Consider the following 18,651-nt stretch of genomic DNA (forward strand, 5'->3'; position numbering starts at 1 on the left):
TTGTCAGTGTAATGCACCACAGAGCTTTGAACTTGTGTCCTCTGGTAGATTAGTCTACCTCTTTGTATTATTGATTCAGAAACATAATTAGTAAGTTACTGTCCTGTGTTATTTCCTTGAGAAACATCTTCACTACTTCAAACACCACCTCTTCATTCACAATCTCCAACCATCCTTATGTCATCCACATTACTATGCAACAACAAGTAACAACGTTTTTATTATTTAGAGCTTTTCATAAATTCTATTGTATTGGTGACATATACTTACTTTGATAATAAATTTACTTTAAAATTTGAAGTGAGGGTTATTTTTGACAGCTATCCTACAGATGGGCTCCAAACACTAAAAGGGGCATTGTGAATGAGGTGGGAAACCTCCCCCACTTCCAATTCAGTCACTCCCAGCCACATCTTTAATTGTGGCTATCGAATGGGTATGGCAGTAGAGACAGGGAAGGGAACAGAAATACTGCAGAAACACATGAGAAAGGCAAGCATATCATTCAATTTTATTTCAAAGCTGAGATGCAGGACACATTGCCATTATTAATAACAGAAGTCAAAAACTAAATATGTACATATCTCAAGGAGAGAAAAAAAACAAATGTACAGAAAAAACACAAATAAAATTAAATAATACTAACAAAAGCAGTGAATGCCTTTGGAACCCGGCAGCCAACACCTTTTGAGCCCTCGCCCTTAACCATTTTCACAAAAACTGCCACCCAGGTAATAATAATGATTTAAATAGCTTTACATTTACACTTTGTAAATGAGGTCATATAGTAAGCTGAAGCGTTTCACTACATAAGTTAAAGCAGCTTCTGACCAAAGGCCTATTAACATCTGAAGACTGTAACAATATTTCTGTAACCTTTGTTACCATTATCAAGTTGGATTAACAGATAAATTCAAAAAGTAAAAAGCTCTGGACCTGCATAGAGTTGTTTAATTCTCACTAACTGTAATTTCTCACTGTCTATAACCCGATAGTAGCTCTGAATATTCTAAATTTGTTGCAACCTAATTGAGAAATATATACTATTGGAATATGAAAACAGCTCCCAAACCCTGCATCACTGGAGAGATGAGAATGATGCAACAGTTAGTGTTGCTGCCTCTAGATCCAGGGACCTGGTTTGATCCTGACTCTCCACAGTCTTTGCAGAGGTTGCACGTTCTCCCTGTGACTGCGTGGGTTTTCCCTGGGAATGTCGAAGTCATCCAAATCCTGACATGCACATTGGCCACTGTAAGTTACCTTTCATAATCAAAGGGAGTTAGTCTGATAGAGAACACATTTCAGGAGTATAGGGAAATAAGGAAAGAGGAATGGGAATTTACAAGTATTAGAAAAAGATAGCAATTATCAGGAAAACACCACTACCTCCAAGACACATTGTCCTGACCTGGGCATAATATTGCCATTTCTTCAAAATACCATAATGATTATCTTCTGAAACCAGAATGAAGTAACAATAAGATCACTTCACCAAATGTAAAACAACCCCCACAACCCCCCCCCCCCCACCAGCTTGATTTTTTATTTTTGTCAGTGCCATAAATTCATACTTGGACAACAAACTCCGAAACCACAGCCTCTGTACCTCCATCTGCAACTGTATCCTTGACTTTCTCATTGGGAGACCACAGTCAGTGTGGACTCTAAATACTATCTCCTCCTCACTGACAATCAACACCTCAAGGATGTGTACTTGGCTCACTGCTCTACTCTTTCGATACTCATGACTGTGAGGCCTGGCACAACTCAAAAACCATCACCTGAAAATTTGCCGATGATACAACTATTGTCGACAGAATTTCAGATGACGGAGTGAGTGAGGCGGGTTAGCTGGTTGAGTGGTAACAGCAACCTTGGACTCAACATCAGAAAGACCAAGGAATTGACAGTGGACTGTGGAACCTGAGCACTTTCAAGTTCCTGCGTGTCAACATCTCTGAAGATCTATCCTGGGCCTAACATATTGATGCAATTACAAAGAAGGCATGCCAGTAGCTATATTTCATTAGGAATTTGAGGAGACTTGGTATATCACCAAAGACTCTAGTAAATTTCTACAGATGTACTGTGGAGAAGTTGCTGACTGGTTGTATCATCGTCTGGTCTGGAGGGGCCACTGCACAGGATCAGAAAAATCTGCTGAAAATTGTAAACTCAGCCAGTTCCATTATGGGCATCAGCCTTCCCAGCATCGAGGACACCTTCAAAAGGTGATGCCTCAAAAAGGGACATCCTTCACTGAGGACACCTATCACTCAGGACATGCCCTCTTCTCATTGCTACCATCAAGGAGGAGGTACAGGAGCCTCAAGACACATACTCAATGTTTTAGGAATAATTTCTTCCCCTCTGCCTCAGATTTTTGAATGGAAAATGAATCCATCTACACTACCTCACTACTTAACTTCCAATTTATGCTCTCTGTTTGCACTACTTATTTAAATTATTTTTATATATATATTCTTACTGCAATTTGTAACTTTTTCTATTATTATGGATTGTCCCGTACTGCAGCTGCAAAGCAACAAATTTCGTGACATATGCCAGTGATATTAAATCTGATTCTGATTCGGACTGACAGGATACTGAGTGATCCTGGAGCAGAGCCCAGCTCCAACTCAACTGTATCTAGCCTCTGTATCACACCCAAAGGCAAGATCACGGAGACGCTGCTGCTCCCAAAGCCAGCTTGTTCCAATGTGTTCCATCCCTTACTTCACATTTTCAGAGTCCTCACAGCCTCAGACCACCTACCCCACCCCCTAATCCTGATTTCTTACACCTAATACCTAATTAGAGGTCATAGGTTGAGGGTGAAAGATGAAATATTTAAGGGGAATTTAAGGGGGGGGGGGATCTCCTTCACTCAGAGGGTGGTGTAAGTGTGGACCAAACTACCAGCTGAAGTTGTGCATGTGGGTCCAATTTCAATGCTTAAGAGAAATTTGGATGAGTAGATGGGAGGGAGAGGTATGGAAGGCTATGGACTGGATGCAATTCAATGGGACTAGGCAAAGTAACAGGGCAGCATGAACTAAATGGTCTGAAAGGCATGCTCTACAGCTCTATAATCATATCTCTGGTTACAGTCACTGGAATCTGGCAATAGGAACTTCATTCTAAATGCATAACTGTGGATAACAAAGGGGGTCACCTGCTCCAATAAAACTGGACTCACTGAGTGTTTCTCTCTGCAAATGCAGCCTGACTGCCTGAGTATTTCCAGGATTTTCTGGTTTCTTTTATATTACTAGCACCCATGCCATAAGACCATAAGATATAGGAGCAGAAGTAGGCCATTTGGCCCATCGAATCTGCTCCACCATTCAATCATGGGCTCATCCAATTCTTCCAGTCATACCCACTCCCCTGCTTTCACCCCATATCCTTATGAGCCACTCATGGCCACAAATTCCACAGATAGTTTTTGTATCAATACCATCCTGTATTGTGTTGCAATAAATCAACATGGGAATTAACAGTTAGGAGAGGGGTGGGTGTCAGGGAAAGGTATGGGGTTTATAATATTGAATCAGGTAGAATCCAGTGCAGTTAAATCACAAACTACAAGAAAGTACATTTAGATATGTTACTGGTGATTTTACAATAGGTCACACATCTTGCCTGGGGCTCGGTCAGAAAAGGCATCCCCATAACTCCCCAATATGAGCAACTATTCAGAGAACTGTTCCAAGAAAACAATCCAAATGAAGTTCTTGTAAGTTTGCATAAATGTTTTACGAATGTCAAGTAGGCATCTTGTACACCAATGTAAATTTATTTTGTCCCTAAATTAGCCAAACTAATTCTGGCTTATACTAGTTTATTTTTAGAGTAATGTTTGGATTTTTTCATAACAATTTTCTTTATATTCCCAGTCTATTTGTTTGGAGATAGGCCCATAGATCTTTGCACCAGCATTTGTTGCTGCTGTCTTCATTGCGAGCTTTCATGACTAACATTGTATTATGAAGCCTAATGCTGACTTTCACATTCACTCCACGCCATTTTTAACTGGGGATCATTGGACAGTGATTAGAAATCAGGTTGGTTTCACCCAGTCCTGGCCCTGCATTCTTGTGGTCAGCTGCAATGCTTCCAGCAATTACCATGCATTCAGGTCTGCTCACTCAGTCCAAACCAAGAATTGAAAGTATGGTTCTGCATCCCATTAACTAACCCCAGTGAGTCACAGAGAAAATCCCAATAAGATGATAAGACATATGAGCAGAATTAGGCCATTGGGCTCAATGTCTGTGCCACTATTCAATCAACCCATTCCCTTGCTTTCTCCCCGTAACCTTTGACACCCTTACAAATCAAGAACCTATCACCCTCCACTTTAAATATACCCAATGACTTGGCCTCCACAGTGATCCATGGCAATGGATTCCACAGATTCACCACCCTCTGGCTAAAGGAATGCCAGATTTAACTTCTCATTCTTTAGTTCTTCCACTGCAAGAGCCTTAAGGTAGAGGTCCTCTACATTGCATGGATTTTGACATAGTCAAGACATTTTCTCTGTTTAAACTTGAACTTCACAGATTTTACAACAGCTAAATATTTAGAGTTGTGGTATAAATCTATTGGAATCAGTTCCCCTTAACATAGTAGAAATATTTTGTGGTATTCCTCACTGCCATAAGCTCTTCTGATCTATAGACTCACAAGTAGATAACCAGATTGTATGATATTTAAAGGCCTTACATAAATGATTTCTGTTTAGAAAGTACAGTCAGCTGGGAACTATCTTGTGTCAATCTGTTTCAAATACAGATTGGAAATCTCTCCCACTTCCATGAAAAAGTACAGATGGAGAATTAAACATTTGCCCTCGGCCAAAAGCAAGTCAAAGGTGGTGCTGCAAGCAAAGACTTTGAACTTATCAGAGTCCAAAGGGTTATGAGGCTGTTGAGTCTCCTATTACTCTGGAGAAATGTCTGTCAACCAACGTTTAGGTGCTGCGGGGAGATCGCTGTAACTTGTGCTGTTTGTCCCTGTTCCGTCTGCCTCCCACTGTAGCTTTGCTTTTCCTCATGGGCTCCACGCTGCGGTGCTTTTTGCCTGAACGTAATCTGTTCCGTTTCTTCTTGAAGTCTTTCTGCCAGACCTGCTCACAGTAAAAGTCCATCTTGGATGGGTAATTGATGAGGCTCATGATGTTCTTGTACCAGGGCTGAATGCCGTGACCGGGGCCTGGAAGAGACCAGTCCTTCATGGGGCCAGCTGACCGTCCATCACCTTCGTACAGATTTGCCAGCAGGTCAGCAGTAACCACATTGAGTCGCACCTTCGTTAGTGTCCAGCGCAAACCATGATCCTCAATTTGGCAATGATAGACACCAGCATCATGATGATTGATTTGACGAATCAGCAAACCTTGCTCAATTGGAATGATCCGGTCCCCAAAGGTAACCTATAAACAAAGATTACATTACATCTTTCCATTGTTAAATATCTCGTTCTTAAATATACATACAATACTCACTGAACAGATAGAACAAATACGACAGTTCTGTAACAGATGAAAGTAGATAGGGTTTGTATTTTTCAAATACTTATATACCTAGTTTCCAAGTTAATTGAAACATAGAAAACCTACAGCACAATGCAGGCCCTTCGGCCCACAAAGTCGTGCCGAACATGTCCCTACCTTAGAAATTATTAGGCTTACCTATAGCCCTCTATTTTACTAAGCTCCATAAAAGACCCTATCGTATCTGCCTCCACCACCATTGCTGGCAGCCCATTCCACGCACTCACCACTCTCTGAGTAAAAGGCTTACCCCTGACATCTCCTCTGTACTGACTTCCCAGCACCTCAAACCTGCGTCCTCTTGTGGCAACCATTTCAGCCCTGGGAAAAAGCCTCTGACTATCCACATGATCAATGCCTCTCATCATCTTATACACCTCTATCAGATCACCGCTCATTCTCCATCGCTCCAAGGAGAAAAGGCCGAGTTCACTCAACCTATTTTCATAATCCAGGTAACATCCTTGTAAATCTTCTCTGCACCCTTTCTATGGCTTCCACATCCTTCCTGTAGTGAGGCGACCAGAACTGAGTACAGTACTCCAAGTGGGGCCTGACCAGGGTCCTATATAGCTGCAACATTACCTCTCAGCTCCTAAATTCAATTCCATGATTGATGAACATAAGAACATAAGAGATAGGAGCAGGAGTAGGCCAATCGGCCCCTCAAGCCTGCTCCGCCATTCAACAAGATCATGGCTGATCCAATCTTAACTCTAGTTTTCACCGAATCCCACAAGGCAACAGTGCCAACCAACAGGGCACCATGCCGCCCATTTTATTTTATTATTCATCCCGCCCAAACCCATGTGATCACCCGGGGAAAAAAAAACGAGTTGCCAATTGAGGAGAAAAAATCTGGAAAATTCCTCTCCGACCCATCCAGGCTATCGAAAACTGGTCCAGGAGATCACATGGCTGATCTAAACCTAGCCTCATGTCCACTTACCTGCTCGCTCACCGTATCCCCAATGCCATTTTTATCCAGGAAAAGGCCAATACACCATACACCTTCTTAAAAACAGTCAACCTGCACAGCTGCTTTGAGCGTCCTATGGACTCAGACCCCAAGATACCTCTGATCCTCCACACTGCCAAGAGTCTTACCATTAATACTATATTCTGCCATCATACTTGACCTACCAAAATGAATCCCTTCACACGTATCTGGTGTGAACTCCATCTGCCTCTTCATGTGCAATTATTTGGAAGGCAGCTAGGTGACAGAGGTTAATAAAGTTAGGAGTGTCATGGAGAATAGACAGCTGGTATCTTTACACCAGTGTTGAAATGTTTAATATAGAGGTCATGCATTTAAGTTAAGAGAGAATTGTTCAAGGGAGAAGTTGATAGCACTGTTAAGAAGGTGTATGGTGTGTTGGTCTCCATTAGTCAGGGGATTGATTCAAGAGCTATGAGGTAATGTTACAGCTCTATAAAAGCCTGGTTAGACCACTAATGGAATATGCTGTTCAGTTCTGATCATCTCGTTATTGGAAGAAAGTGGAATTTAGAGACAATACAGAGGACATTTACCAGGATGCTGCCTGGATGAGAGAGCATATGTTATGAGGATAGGTTGAGTGAGCTGGGGCTTTTCTCTTTGGAGTGAAAGAGGATGAGAGATGACAGGATGATAAGAGGCATAGATAAGTGGTTAGCCAGAACCCTTTTCCAGGGGTGGCAATGACTAATATGAGAGGATCTACTTTGAAGGTGATTGGAGGAAAGTACAGGGGGAGATGTCAGAAGTAAGTTTCTTACAGAGAGAAAGATGGGTACGTGAAATATGCTGACAGGGGTGGTCGTAGAGGCAGCTACATCAGGGATACTTAAGACAGTCTTAGAGAGGCATTAGGATAATAGAAAATTGGAGCGGGGTGTAGAAGGGAAGGGTTAGATTGACCTTTGAGTGGGTCAAAAGGTTGGCACATAATTAAGATCTGAAGGGCCTGTACTGTGTTGTATTGTTCTATGTTCTTTCTATAAGAAGTGTGGAGAAGGTTTTTACACAGTGGCATTGTTGGTGGAAGCAGAAGCAATGGAAGTGTGAAAGAGGATTTTATCTGAGCACATGGATGGGCAGACAATGAAGATATGGATTAGGTGTCATTAGCTTAATTAGTTTGGCACACAGTGGGCTGAATAACTCACAAACAAATGCTGGAGGAACTCAGCTGGTCAGGCAGCTTCTATGGAGGGAAATAAACAGTCGACGTTTCAGGCCGAGACCCTTCACCAGGACTGGAAAGGAAGGGGGAAAAGGCCAGTATAAGAAGGTGGGGGGAGAGAAAGGAGGGGAGGTGAGGGGACGATGGCTGTGTGGGAGTGAAGTGAGAAGTTGGGAGGTGATAACTGAGGAAGTTAAAGGGCTAAAGAAAGCTGTTTGTGTGCTGTACTGTGCTGTGTTCTAGATATCCACCAGTCAATTCCTGCATCAAGAACAGAGTGTCATTCAAATATATAACATCACACAGCTTCTAATCTGAAACAGAGAATGCTGGAAGCACTCAGCAAATCAGACAGCTTCTGTGAAGAGAAAACCAGACATAATGACTTTTCATTGGAACTAAAGGTGCAAAATCATCCTCTAGATTATGGAGTTCTGATGAAATGTCACTGGCCTGAAAATGTAGATGTTTCTTTCTCCTTACATGCTGCCAGACCTGCTGCAGAATTTCCAAAAAATCTTTTTTCAATTTCAGAATTCCAGTCCAGTAGTTACTGTGGGGCATGTGTGAGTGCGTGGTCTGCACATGTACACTTGTGTATGTCTCCGTCTGCTCCTTCTGTCTGGCATTGCATGAGAAGAGCCTGAACTGATTCGCAATTGGTGATTAGTTTATTATTGTTACATGTACCAAGATGCAGAGAAACTCTTTTGTTGCACGCCATCCAGACAGATCATTTCCATGCATAAGCAGCTTGCGATGGTGCAAAAGAAAGCAAAACAGAATGCAGGGTTGTTTCAGTTACAGAGAAAATGCATGGCAGGTCGGCAAGGTGCAAAGGTCATGACAAGGTAGACTGAGAGACTGAGAGTTTCTCTTTACCATACATTGTACACACAAACACAAGGGTTTATACAGATGCTGAAAGTCCAGGGCAGCAAACATAATATGCTGGAGGAACTCAGCAGGTTACGCAGTATCTATGGAGTGTAATAAACATTCAACATTTTGGGTCAAGACCCTTCATCAGGCCACGTTTGATATTTTGGGCAAAGAGCCTTCATCGGGACAGAACATAGTCGGAATTTCGGGCAGATACCCTTCATCGGGACAGGACATAGTCGGAATTTCGGGCAGAGAGACTTCATTGGGACAGAACATAGTCGGCGTTTGGGGCAGAGAGACTTCATCAAGACATATCGTATAGGAGGTCTGAGCAGGAGTACAAGGGAAAGGAAATCGTACAGACTACCCCTGTGGCCATTGCCCCAATAATAAGTATTGCCATTGGATACCGTTACCAGGGAAAAGCTGGAGCAGGCAGGTTCCTGGCAGTCAGTATGACTCGGTGACTCAGAAGGGGAGGGGAAGAAGAGGAATACATAGTGATAGGGTATTCCATGCTTAGAGGAGCACACAGGAGGTTCTGTGGTCGTGAAAGAGACACCTGGATGTGATGTTCATCCCATGTGCCAGGGTTGGAAATACCTTGGACTGGGTCCACGGCATTCCAAATGGGGAGAATAGGCAGCTGGAAGTCATGGCACATAATTGGTTCCAATGACATAGGTAGGAAAAGGGAGGAGATCTTGAAAAGAGAATATAGGGAGTTAGGTAGGAAGCTGAAAAGCAGGACCTCAAGGGTAGTAATCTCTGGATTACTGCCTATGCCATATGCTAGTAAGGGTAATTATTTGGCAGATGAATACTGGCTGAGGAACTGGAGCAGTGGGCAAGGTTTCAGATTTCTGGATGATTGGAATCTCTTCTGGCGAAAGAATGACCTGTACAGAAAGTGTGGGTTACACCTGAACTTGAGGGGGACCAATAGAGCTGTTGGGGAGGGTTTAAACTCATTTGGCAGGGGGATGGGATCCAAAGTCATGGGGCAGAGGATGAGGCAATTGGTAAACAAGAAGATGCAGTGTGCAGTGAGACTGCAAGGAAGCACAGGCAGATGATGGGGTAAAACTGCAGTCAGTGAGATAAGTTAAAGTATGTCTTTAAATTAAATAGTAGATTCAACAGCTCAACGGATTGGAAAGATGAGGATAAAATAAAGGGGAGGAGAGTGGAGAAGTTATGAAAGTCTCTTGAACAAATAAAAAGACAAAAAGTTTAGACAAGGATAGGAATTTAACTTCAAGTAACATTACAATAAAATTGAAAGAACTGAAGGTGTTATATTTGAGTGCAAATGGTATACAGAATAAGGCAGATGATCTTGTCGTACAGTTAGAGATTGGCAGGTATGATGATGAGGGCATCACTGAGTCGTGGCTGAAAGAAGATCGTTGTTGGGAGCTAAACATCCGAAGATATACATTGTATTGATAGGTGAGGGAGGTAGGCAGAAGAGTGGGGTGGTTCTGTTGGTAAAAAGTTCAAACAAATCCTTAGAAAGAGGTGATAGAAGATCAGGAGATTTAGTATCCTTGCAGGTAGAGCTAAGAAACTGCAAAGGTAAAAAGATTCTGATGGGAATCATATACAGACCTCCGAGCAATAGCCAGGATTTGGGCTACAGATTACAACGTGAGTTAGAAAAGGCATGTAATAAGGACAATTTTACAAAAGTGGGGGATTCCAATAAGCAGGTAGATTGGGAAAATCAGGTTGGTGCTGGATTCTAAAAGAGGGAATTTGTAGAAGGCCTATGAAATGGCTTTTTAGAGCAGCTTGTGGTTGAGCCCACTAGGGGAAAGGTAATTCTGGACTGGGTGGACTGTAATGAACCATATTCAATTAGGGAGCTTAAGGTAAAAGATCACTTAGGAGGGACTGATCATAATATGATAGAATCCACTCTACAGTTTGAAAAGGAGAAGCTAATATCAGTTGTATCAGAATTACAATGGAGTAAAGGGAACTACAGAAGCATGAGAAAGGAGCTGGGCAAAGATGATTGCACTAGCAGGGATGACAGCAGAACAGCAATGGCTGGAGTTTCCGGGAGCAATTTGGAAGGTGCAGGACAGATACATCCTGATGAAAAAGAAGTATTCTAAAAGGAGGATGAGGCAACCATGGCTGACAAAGGAAGTCAAAAAGAGCATGAAAGGAAAAGAGAAGGTAGAAAAGACAATGTAGCAAAAATAATTTGGAAGCTAGAGGATTGGGAAACTTTTAAAAACCAACACAAGGCAACTAAAATAGTAATAAGGAGTGTAAAAATGAAATATGAAGGTAAGCTAGCCAATAATATAAATGAGGATGCCAAAAGCTTTTCTTCTGATATATAAAGGACAAAAGGGTTGCAAGAGTGGATATCAGACTGTGAATGTGAACGTGGACAGAGGTAGTAATGGAAGAAAAAGAAATGGTGAACAAACATAATAAATATTTTGCATCAGTTTTCACTGTAGAAGACGAGAGCAACATTCCAGAAGTTCAAGAGTGTCGGGGGGCAGAAGTGAATGTAGTTGCTATTACTATGGAGAAGGTGCTTGGGAAGCTGAACAGTCTGAAAGTAGGTAAGTCACCTGGGCCAGATGGCCTACACCCCAGTGTTCTAAAAGAGGTAGCTGAACAGACTATGGGTGCATTAGTAGTGATTTTTCAAGAATCACTAAATTTTGCAATGATTCCGGAGGAATGGAAAATTGCATATGCCACTACACTCTTTAAGAATGGAAGGAGGAAAGAGACAGGAGATTATAGGCCAGTTAGTTTGACTTCAATGGTTGGTAAGATGGTGGAGTCCAATATTAAGAATGAGGTTTCGGGGTACTTGAAGGCATATGATAAAATAGGCCAAAATCAGCATGGTTTCTTTAATCTTGCCTGACAGATCTGTTGGAATTCTTTGAAGAAATAACGAGCAGTATAGACAAAGATGTTGTTTACTTGAATTTTCACAAGGCTATTGACAAGGTGCCACATATGAGGCTGCTAAAAATGATAAGAGCCCATGGTATGACAGGAAAGATACTAGCATAGATAGAAGTTTGGCTGACCGGAAGGAGTGGGAATAAAAGGGAGCTTTTCAGGTTGGTTAGTTTCGAGTCACTAGTGGTGTTCTATTGGGGCTGGTCTTATGACAATTTTTCATGTTATGTATTTATTTGGAAGAAGGAAGGAATTGATTACTTTGCGGCCAAGTTTGCAGGTAATACGAGGGCAGGTGGAGGGGTACGTAGTGTTGAGGAAGCATGGAGTCTTCAGAAGGACTTTGGCAGATTAGGAGAATGGGCAAACAAGTAGCAGATGGAATACAGTGTAGGGAAGTGTATGTTCCTGCTCTTTGGTGGAAGAAACAAAGGCATAGACTGTTTTCTAAATGGAAGAAGGTTCAGAAATCAGAGGTTCAACTGGGACTGAGGAGTCCTCATGCAGGATTTCCTAAAGGTTAATTTACAGGTTGGGTCAGTAGTCAGGAAGGCACATGCAAAGTTGGCATTAATTTTGAGAAGATAGAATATAAAAGAAAGGATGAAATGCTGAGGAATTATAAGGCATTGATCAGACTGAACTTGGAGTACTGTGAGCAGTTGTTGGCCCTTTATCAAATAAAGGGTGTGTAAGTATTGGAGAGGGACCAGAGGAGGTGCACGAGAATGATCCCAGGAATGAAAGGGTTAATGTATGAGGAGCATTTGATGGCCCTGGGCCTGTACTCGCTGGAGTTTAGAAGGAGGAGGAGTGATCTCATCGAAATATAGAGAATATTGAAAGGCCAAGACAGAGTTGATGTGGACACTATGTTTACTATAGTGGAGGAGTCTAGGATCAGAAGGCAGAACCTCAGAATACAAGGGCATTCCTTTAGAACAGAGGCAAGGAGGAATTTCTTTAGCTAAAGGCTGGTGAATTTGTGGAAGTCATTGCCACAGACAGCTGTGGAGACCAAGTCATTTGGATATATTTAAAGCGGAGGTTGATATATTTTTGATTAACAGGGCATCAAAGGTTACAGGGAGAAGGCAAGAGGATGGGGTTGAAAGGATAATATATCAGCCATGATGGGAGGAGGAGAAGAATCAATAGGTTGAATGAGCTAATTCTGCTCCTGTGTCTTAGGGTGCAATAACAGTGGAGAAAAGCTGTCAAGGCTGTTGATATGTTCAAGAATATGTTGATATGTTGAGAAGCCTTGGTACCTTCTGTGCAATGGAAGGGGGAAGAAGGCAGAATTTCCTCAGTAGGAGGGGTCTTTGATTATTCTGCCTGCTTTTCTGAGGCAGCGGGAAGTAGAGGAAAGGTTGGTTTTAGTGATAGACTGGGCTCCGATCTGATGGTTGGTGAGATCGTGCTGGAATGTGAGCTGTTGGAATGATTGGAGTTATTCAGAGACATCCAAGGATTGTCAGAAGCCCTATTTTCTCCTTTTAAAGCAGGCAGATAAAGAGTTAAAATCTACCAGCAACTAAGCCACTGAAGTCTAACCAGGTTCTACTGATGTAACTTTTCTGGCACAGAATTGTCCGTCTTTATGTACATATTTGAAGGCACCGTGACATGTTTGGATGCTGACTATAAACATTAATGGTGGCCTGAGCTGATGGGTCAGATTATGACACCCCTAGCAGAATGTGATCGTTAGGATAAATATGATTGCATCAGAGTTGATGCAGTGGGGAGTCACCAGACTGAGATTTCCACAAGGATTGATTGAGTAGGATTCACTGGAGTTTTAGAAGAATAAAAGGTGATCTCATTGTACCATCTAGGGTTTTGAGAGGTTTTGGCAGGTAGACATGGAGGGTCTATGTTTGGAAGGTTTGGATTGATGAGTATAAGATGCAGGGTTGGCATCTTGGGCTGCAATGAGGAGAACACAGAACAGAACAGCAGAGGAACAGGCCTGCTGAACACGATGCCAATGAAATTAAAATCTCTTCTGCCTATACGTGATCCACCTCCCTTCACTCCCTGCACATTCAAGTATCTAATCTAAAAGCCTTTAAAATGCCACTGTCATACCTGCTTCCATCAGTAATCCCCACTGCCTGTTCTAAGCACCTACGACTCTCTATACGTGATATATTTTTTTTAAACTTGCCCTGCATACCTTGTTTAATCTTTCCTCCTCTCACCTTGAATGCATGTCACTTAGTACTTAACATTTCTATCCTGTGAAAAAGGTTCTGACTGTTTACCCTATCTATGCCTTTCACAATTTTAAATTTCTTTACTTTGGAATTCTCCACCTAGATGGTTGTCCCATCATAGATTAATTTTCAAAGGTGTGATAATTAGAATGAGAGGCTGGAGGCCTTCCCTGGGGTTAAAGGAACGCGACTCCATTGTCGCAGTCGAAGGCCCAATGTTTGAGCGTCTGAGCCTGAATCAGAGTCCGCTAGAAGCCGAGAGAGATGGTCTGTACTGGGGTATGTGCATGCATGGGTGGGAGGGAGGAATGGGGCTTGTCTTGCTGTCATTGCCACTTTGCTTGTTGTGTTCTGTGTCATCATGCTGAGCATTGTGGGCATGTTATCTTGGCGACACTTGTGATCTACCCCCAGCACACCCTTGGATGTAATGGTTAACCCAAGTGTCACATTTCACTGTATGTTTTGATGCACACATGATAAATAAGTACGAATCTTGAATCTTGTTAGACACTAAGAAACCAAAGATTATTGAGATTTGGCGAGATAGGACTGACAGAAAAGCATCTCCTGTCAAAGGATGGAAATTTCAGTAGAAACTAAAAGGGAATTAGGCTCGCAAGGAGTCATCCAACTCTCCTAATCTCATTCTGCTGCCTTTGTGCTTCTGTTATGCCAAACCGGCAGAGCAGATTTTCGTTCCCAAATGACTGGTATGTTAGTTAGAAGAAAGACCGCAGTAAGATGATAAAACAAATCTTTACCTCCTGCAGCAGCCCATTCTTTTCGGTTTGTTCTAGGAACCACGTGACTGTCGCAAGCCGAGATTTGGGAATGCATTCCAAATACGTGCTGTTTCCCTCAACAACGAACAATACCTTTTCTTCAGTCCAAGTGTACATGGCCCCTGCAGCAAGCAGACAGAATGGGAGATTGACAAGAGTCATGTCAAAAGGAAGGCGTGTAGGTGTCGGAATCCGGCGCAAAATCTAAACTGCAGGACGAACTCAATCAGTCAAGCAGCAGCTCTGCGTCCATACAGTCTCAACCCTCCCGTTGCCTCTGCAGACTCTGCTCGACCTGCTGAGCTCCTCCAGCAGTTTACTTTTGCTGTGCTACAAAACATTCATCTCACATTCAGTCATGCTTCAAAGATTACTCTGCTCTATGCAAGCAGAATTTATTCTTAAGTTATGACTTCTTTCTGAATTGAAGGGCTTAAAAAAGCTTTTCATATCTTATATCATACAACCTAGTAACAGGCCCTTTGGCCCACCATGTCCATGCTGACCAGTGTACTTCCCAAACACTCAGCTCAAGCTGCTGGTGGGTCTTCAAGTGACTGCAGAGGCCGATCCAAGACCCTCGCTTTCTGGTGCAGTGTGGGCAAGAGTAAGTGGTGGCAGTGGTTAGTAGTTGGGTCTTTTGACTGTTCAGTCTCTCTTTCTGCAGCTGCCACTTGTTCCAGGATGTTAGGTTGGATTCCCTTAATGGAGACTGCCTGTGCATGACTTTGTTTAGATAGATAGATAGATAGATAGATAGATAGATAGATAGATAGATAGATAGATAGATAGATACTTTATTCATCCCCATGGGGAAATTCAACTTTTTTCCAATGTCCCATACACTTGTTGTAGCAAAACTAATTACATACAATACTTAACTCAGTAAAAAAAATATGATATGCATCTAAATCACTATCTCAAAAAGCATTAATAATAGCTTTTTAAAAAAGTTCTTAAGTCCTGGCGGTTGAATTGTAAAGCCTAATGGCATTGGGGAGTATTGACCTCTTCATCCTGTCTGAGGAGCATTGCATCGATAGTAACCTGTCGCTGAAACTGCTTCTCTGTCTCTGGATGGTGCAGCCACCACACAGTCCTTGACAAATCGGGGTCAGAATCCAGTGACATGGAGAGCAAGATAACTGGAACCCTTCTCTGCCGCAGCCTTTCTCCACCTTCAGTGCCTGTTTGATACGTCACCATCTTAAACCAGAGGTCATTGTTGAATCACTCTTTGTTTGGAACTTCCTCCATGATCTTACTACTATGGGTTACCCTATGAGGAGCTAAATGTCAGATGTCTAAACTCCAGATAGCATTGCTCTCTGAATGTCAAGCCTCTCCATCACTACAAGGTGATGATCCTTCCTTGGAGAAATTATCAATACAGATTATATGTGACTTAGAACCATAGAAACATAGAACATTACAGCACGGAAACAGGCCTTTTGGCCCTTCTTGGCTGTGCCAAACCATTTTTCTGCTTAGTCCCACTGACCTGCACCTGGGCCATATCCCTCCAAACCCCTCTCATCCATATACCTGTCCAAGTTTTTCTTAAATGTCAAATGTGAGCCCGCATTCACCACGTCATCTGGCAGCTCATTCCACACTCCCACCACTCTCTGTGTGAAGAAGCCCCTCCTAATGTTCCCTTTAAACTTTTCCCCCTCCACCCTTAACCCATGACCTCTGGTTTTTTTCTCCCCTGGCCTCAGTGGAAAAATACTGCTTGCATTCACTCTATCTATACCCATCATAATTTTATACACCTCTATCAAATCACCGCTCATTCTCCTATGCTCCAGGGAATAAAGTCATAACCTATTCAACCTTTCTCTGTAACTCAGTTTCTCAAGTCCCAGCAACATCCTTGTAAACCTTCTCTGCACTCTTTCAACCTTATTAATATCCTTCTTGATTACAATTACCATATATTTGAGTTCCCTAGTCAATTACTGAGGACAATTTCAGACAAATGTCTAAGTATCTCTATAACTGCAGGTTAAGGTGACATGGCAAATAATTGTGACAAAGTTTCATTCTAGAAACATTCTCATGCAATTGGGACTTAGTTTGCAACAAAAGTCTTGCATTTACTGATTGGAAACTGTGAACCAGAAAGCTGTGGAGAAGGCAGTTTGCACAAACCAGCCACAGGAGAATAAACAGTGCAACACCACATGGGAGTCTTTTTCACACTCCGCCTGACAGCGGTGAATTAAAACACTTGAAATTTGAAAGGAGCAATGCCAACAATGGGAAGAGGTTGAAGCATTTGGCAGCTGATCATTTTAAAATGCAGATTATTGTGAAGACATTGTTGATAAGTAGTGTTTATATTTCACCTCTGCTTTCCTCAATTACCTCAAGGCTTTATCATTACCCTAGTTTTACATAGTTTTGGTCCATAATCCAAGGCTGGTAGACGTTCCAGCAATCCATACACTGGAAAACCAAAGGTCAAAGCATAAAAATTTGGAATAAGCTGTTTATGATTGAGATACCTGAATATTTCTTCACCTAAAGATTGGTGAACCAATGGAATTTTAACATAGAAGACATTTGAAGCCAAAGAAGACCACAAAGCTATAAGACATAGCAACAGAATTAGGCCATTTAGCCCATTGAGTCTACTCCACCATTTGGTCAGGACTGATTTAGTTTTCCTCTCAACCCCATTCTTGTACCTTTTCTCCTAACCTTTCACACAGAAACTATCAGCCTCTGGTTTAAATATACTGAACCCAGCCAAATGTGGCAATGTATTCCACAGAATCTGAGGCTATGCCACCTGATCCTAGACATTCCCACTCGTGAAACCATCCTCCCTGTGTTCACTCTGTCCAGGCCGTTCAATATTCAGTAGGCTTCAATGAGACCCCCTCCTCTAAGCTCCAGCAAATATAGGCCCAGAGCCATCAAACACTCATTCTCAGGAGAATTCTTGTAAACCTCCTCTAGACTCTTCCCAATGCTAGAACGTCCTTTAAATACAGAGCCCAAAACTGCTCAAAATACTCCAAATGCAGTCTCACCAGTGCCTTATAAAGCCTCAGCATCACACCTTTGGTTTTTTAAATATTTGTCTTCACAAAATGAATGCTAACGGTGCATTTGCCTTTCTTACCACCAGCTCAACATGCAAAGTTTCTCTTTGGAGAATCCTGCACTAGGATTCTAAAGTCCCCTTTCACTTCTGATTTCTGAATTCACTCCCTCTTTAGAAAATAGTCTATGGCTTTATTCCTTCTACCAAAGCGTACGACCATACACTTCCCTACACTGTATTCCGTATGCCACTTCTTTGCCCATTCTAATCTGTCCAACCTCTTCTTCAGACTCCCTGTTTCCTCAACACTACCTGCTCCTCCATCTATCTTTGTATCATCCCCTACCTAACTTGGCCACTAAAACATCACTTTTTTCATCCAAATCATTGACATATAACGTGTAAAGAAGCGGTCCCAATACTGACCCCTGAGGAACACTGCTATTCACTGGCAGCCAACCAGAAAAGGCCCCCTTAATTCCCACTCTTAGCCTTCTGCCAGTCAATCGATCTTCTGTCCATGCAAGTATCCTTCCTTAGTCTCTGACCTTGTTAAGCAGCACCTTCTCAAGGGCATTCTGAAAATTCAAGTAAATAACATCTACTGACTCTCCTTTGAATATCCTGCCTGTTATTTCCTCAAAGAATTTCAACAGATTTGTCAGGTAAGATTTCCTATGAAGGAAATAATCCTATCTTTGACCTATTTTATCATGTGCCTCCAAGTACCTCAAAACCTCATCCTTAATAACGGAGTCTAACATCTTACCAACCACTGAAATCAGGCTAACTGGCCTATAAATTCCTGTCTTTAACCTCCCTCCCTTCTTAAAGAGTGGAAAGACATTTGAAATCTTCCAGTCCCTAGAAACCATTCCAGAATCTAGCAATTGTTGAAACATCACTGCTAATGCCTCCATGATCTCTTCAGCGACCTTTTCAGTATTAAGTAAGTAAGTATTTTTAAGATTTAATTTTCAAGAAATGATTAAGTGTGTGTCTGGGTGGGAGTGAAGATCAGGGCTTG

The 18,651-nt window shown here is 42.2% G+C and overlaps 1 protein-coding gene across 2 annotated transcripts in view; it reads right to left on the bottom strand.

Annotated features, from left to right (window-relative positions):
• Positions 1 to 491: 491 nt before the first annotated feature.
• sema3h (sema domain, immunoglobulin domain (Ig), short basic domain, secreted, (semaphorin) 3H) overlaps positions 492 to 18,651 on the bottom strand; it is a 209,040-nt gene continuing 190,880 nt past the window's right edge. For both annotated transcript variants that reach the window (XM_073072477.1, XM_073072476.1), the window contains exons 16-17: positions 14,549 to 14,691; positions 492 to 5,443 (exon numbers count right to left, since the gene is read on the bottom strand). In XM_073072477.1, coding sequence (XP_072928578.1) covers positions 4,982 to 5,443; positions 14,549 to 14,691 — 605 coding nt within the window. In that variant the 3' untranslated portion in view covers positions 492 to 4,981. The remainder of the gene's footprint in view (positions 5,444 to 14,548; positions 14,692 to 18,651) is intronic.

Source organism: Hemitrygon akajei, chromosome 19, assembly GCF_048418815.1.
Source record: "Hemitrygon akajei chromosome 19, sHemAka1.3, whole genome shotgun sequence".
Taxonomy (NCBI): domain Eukaryota; kingdom Metazoa; phylum Chordata; class Chondrichthyes; order Myliobatiformes; family Dasyatidae; genus Hemitrygon; species Hemitrygon akajei.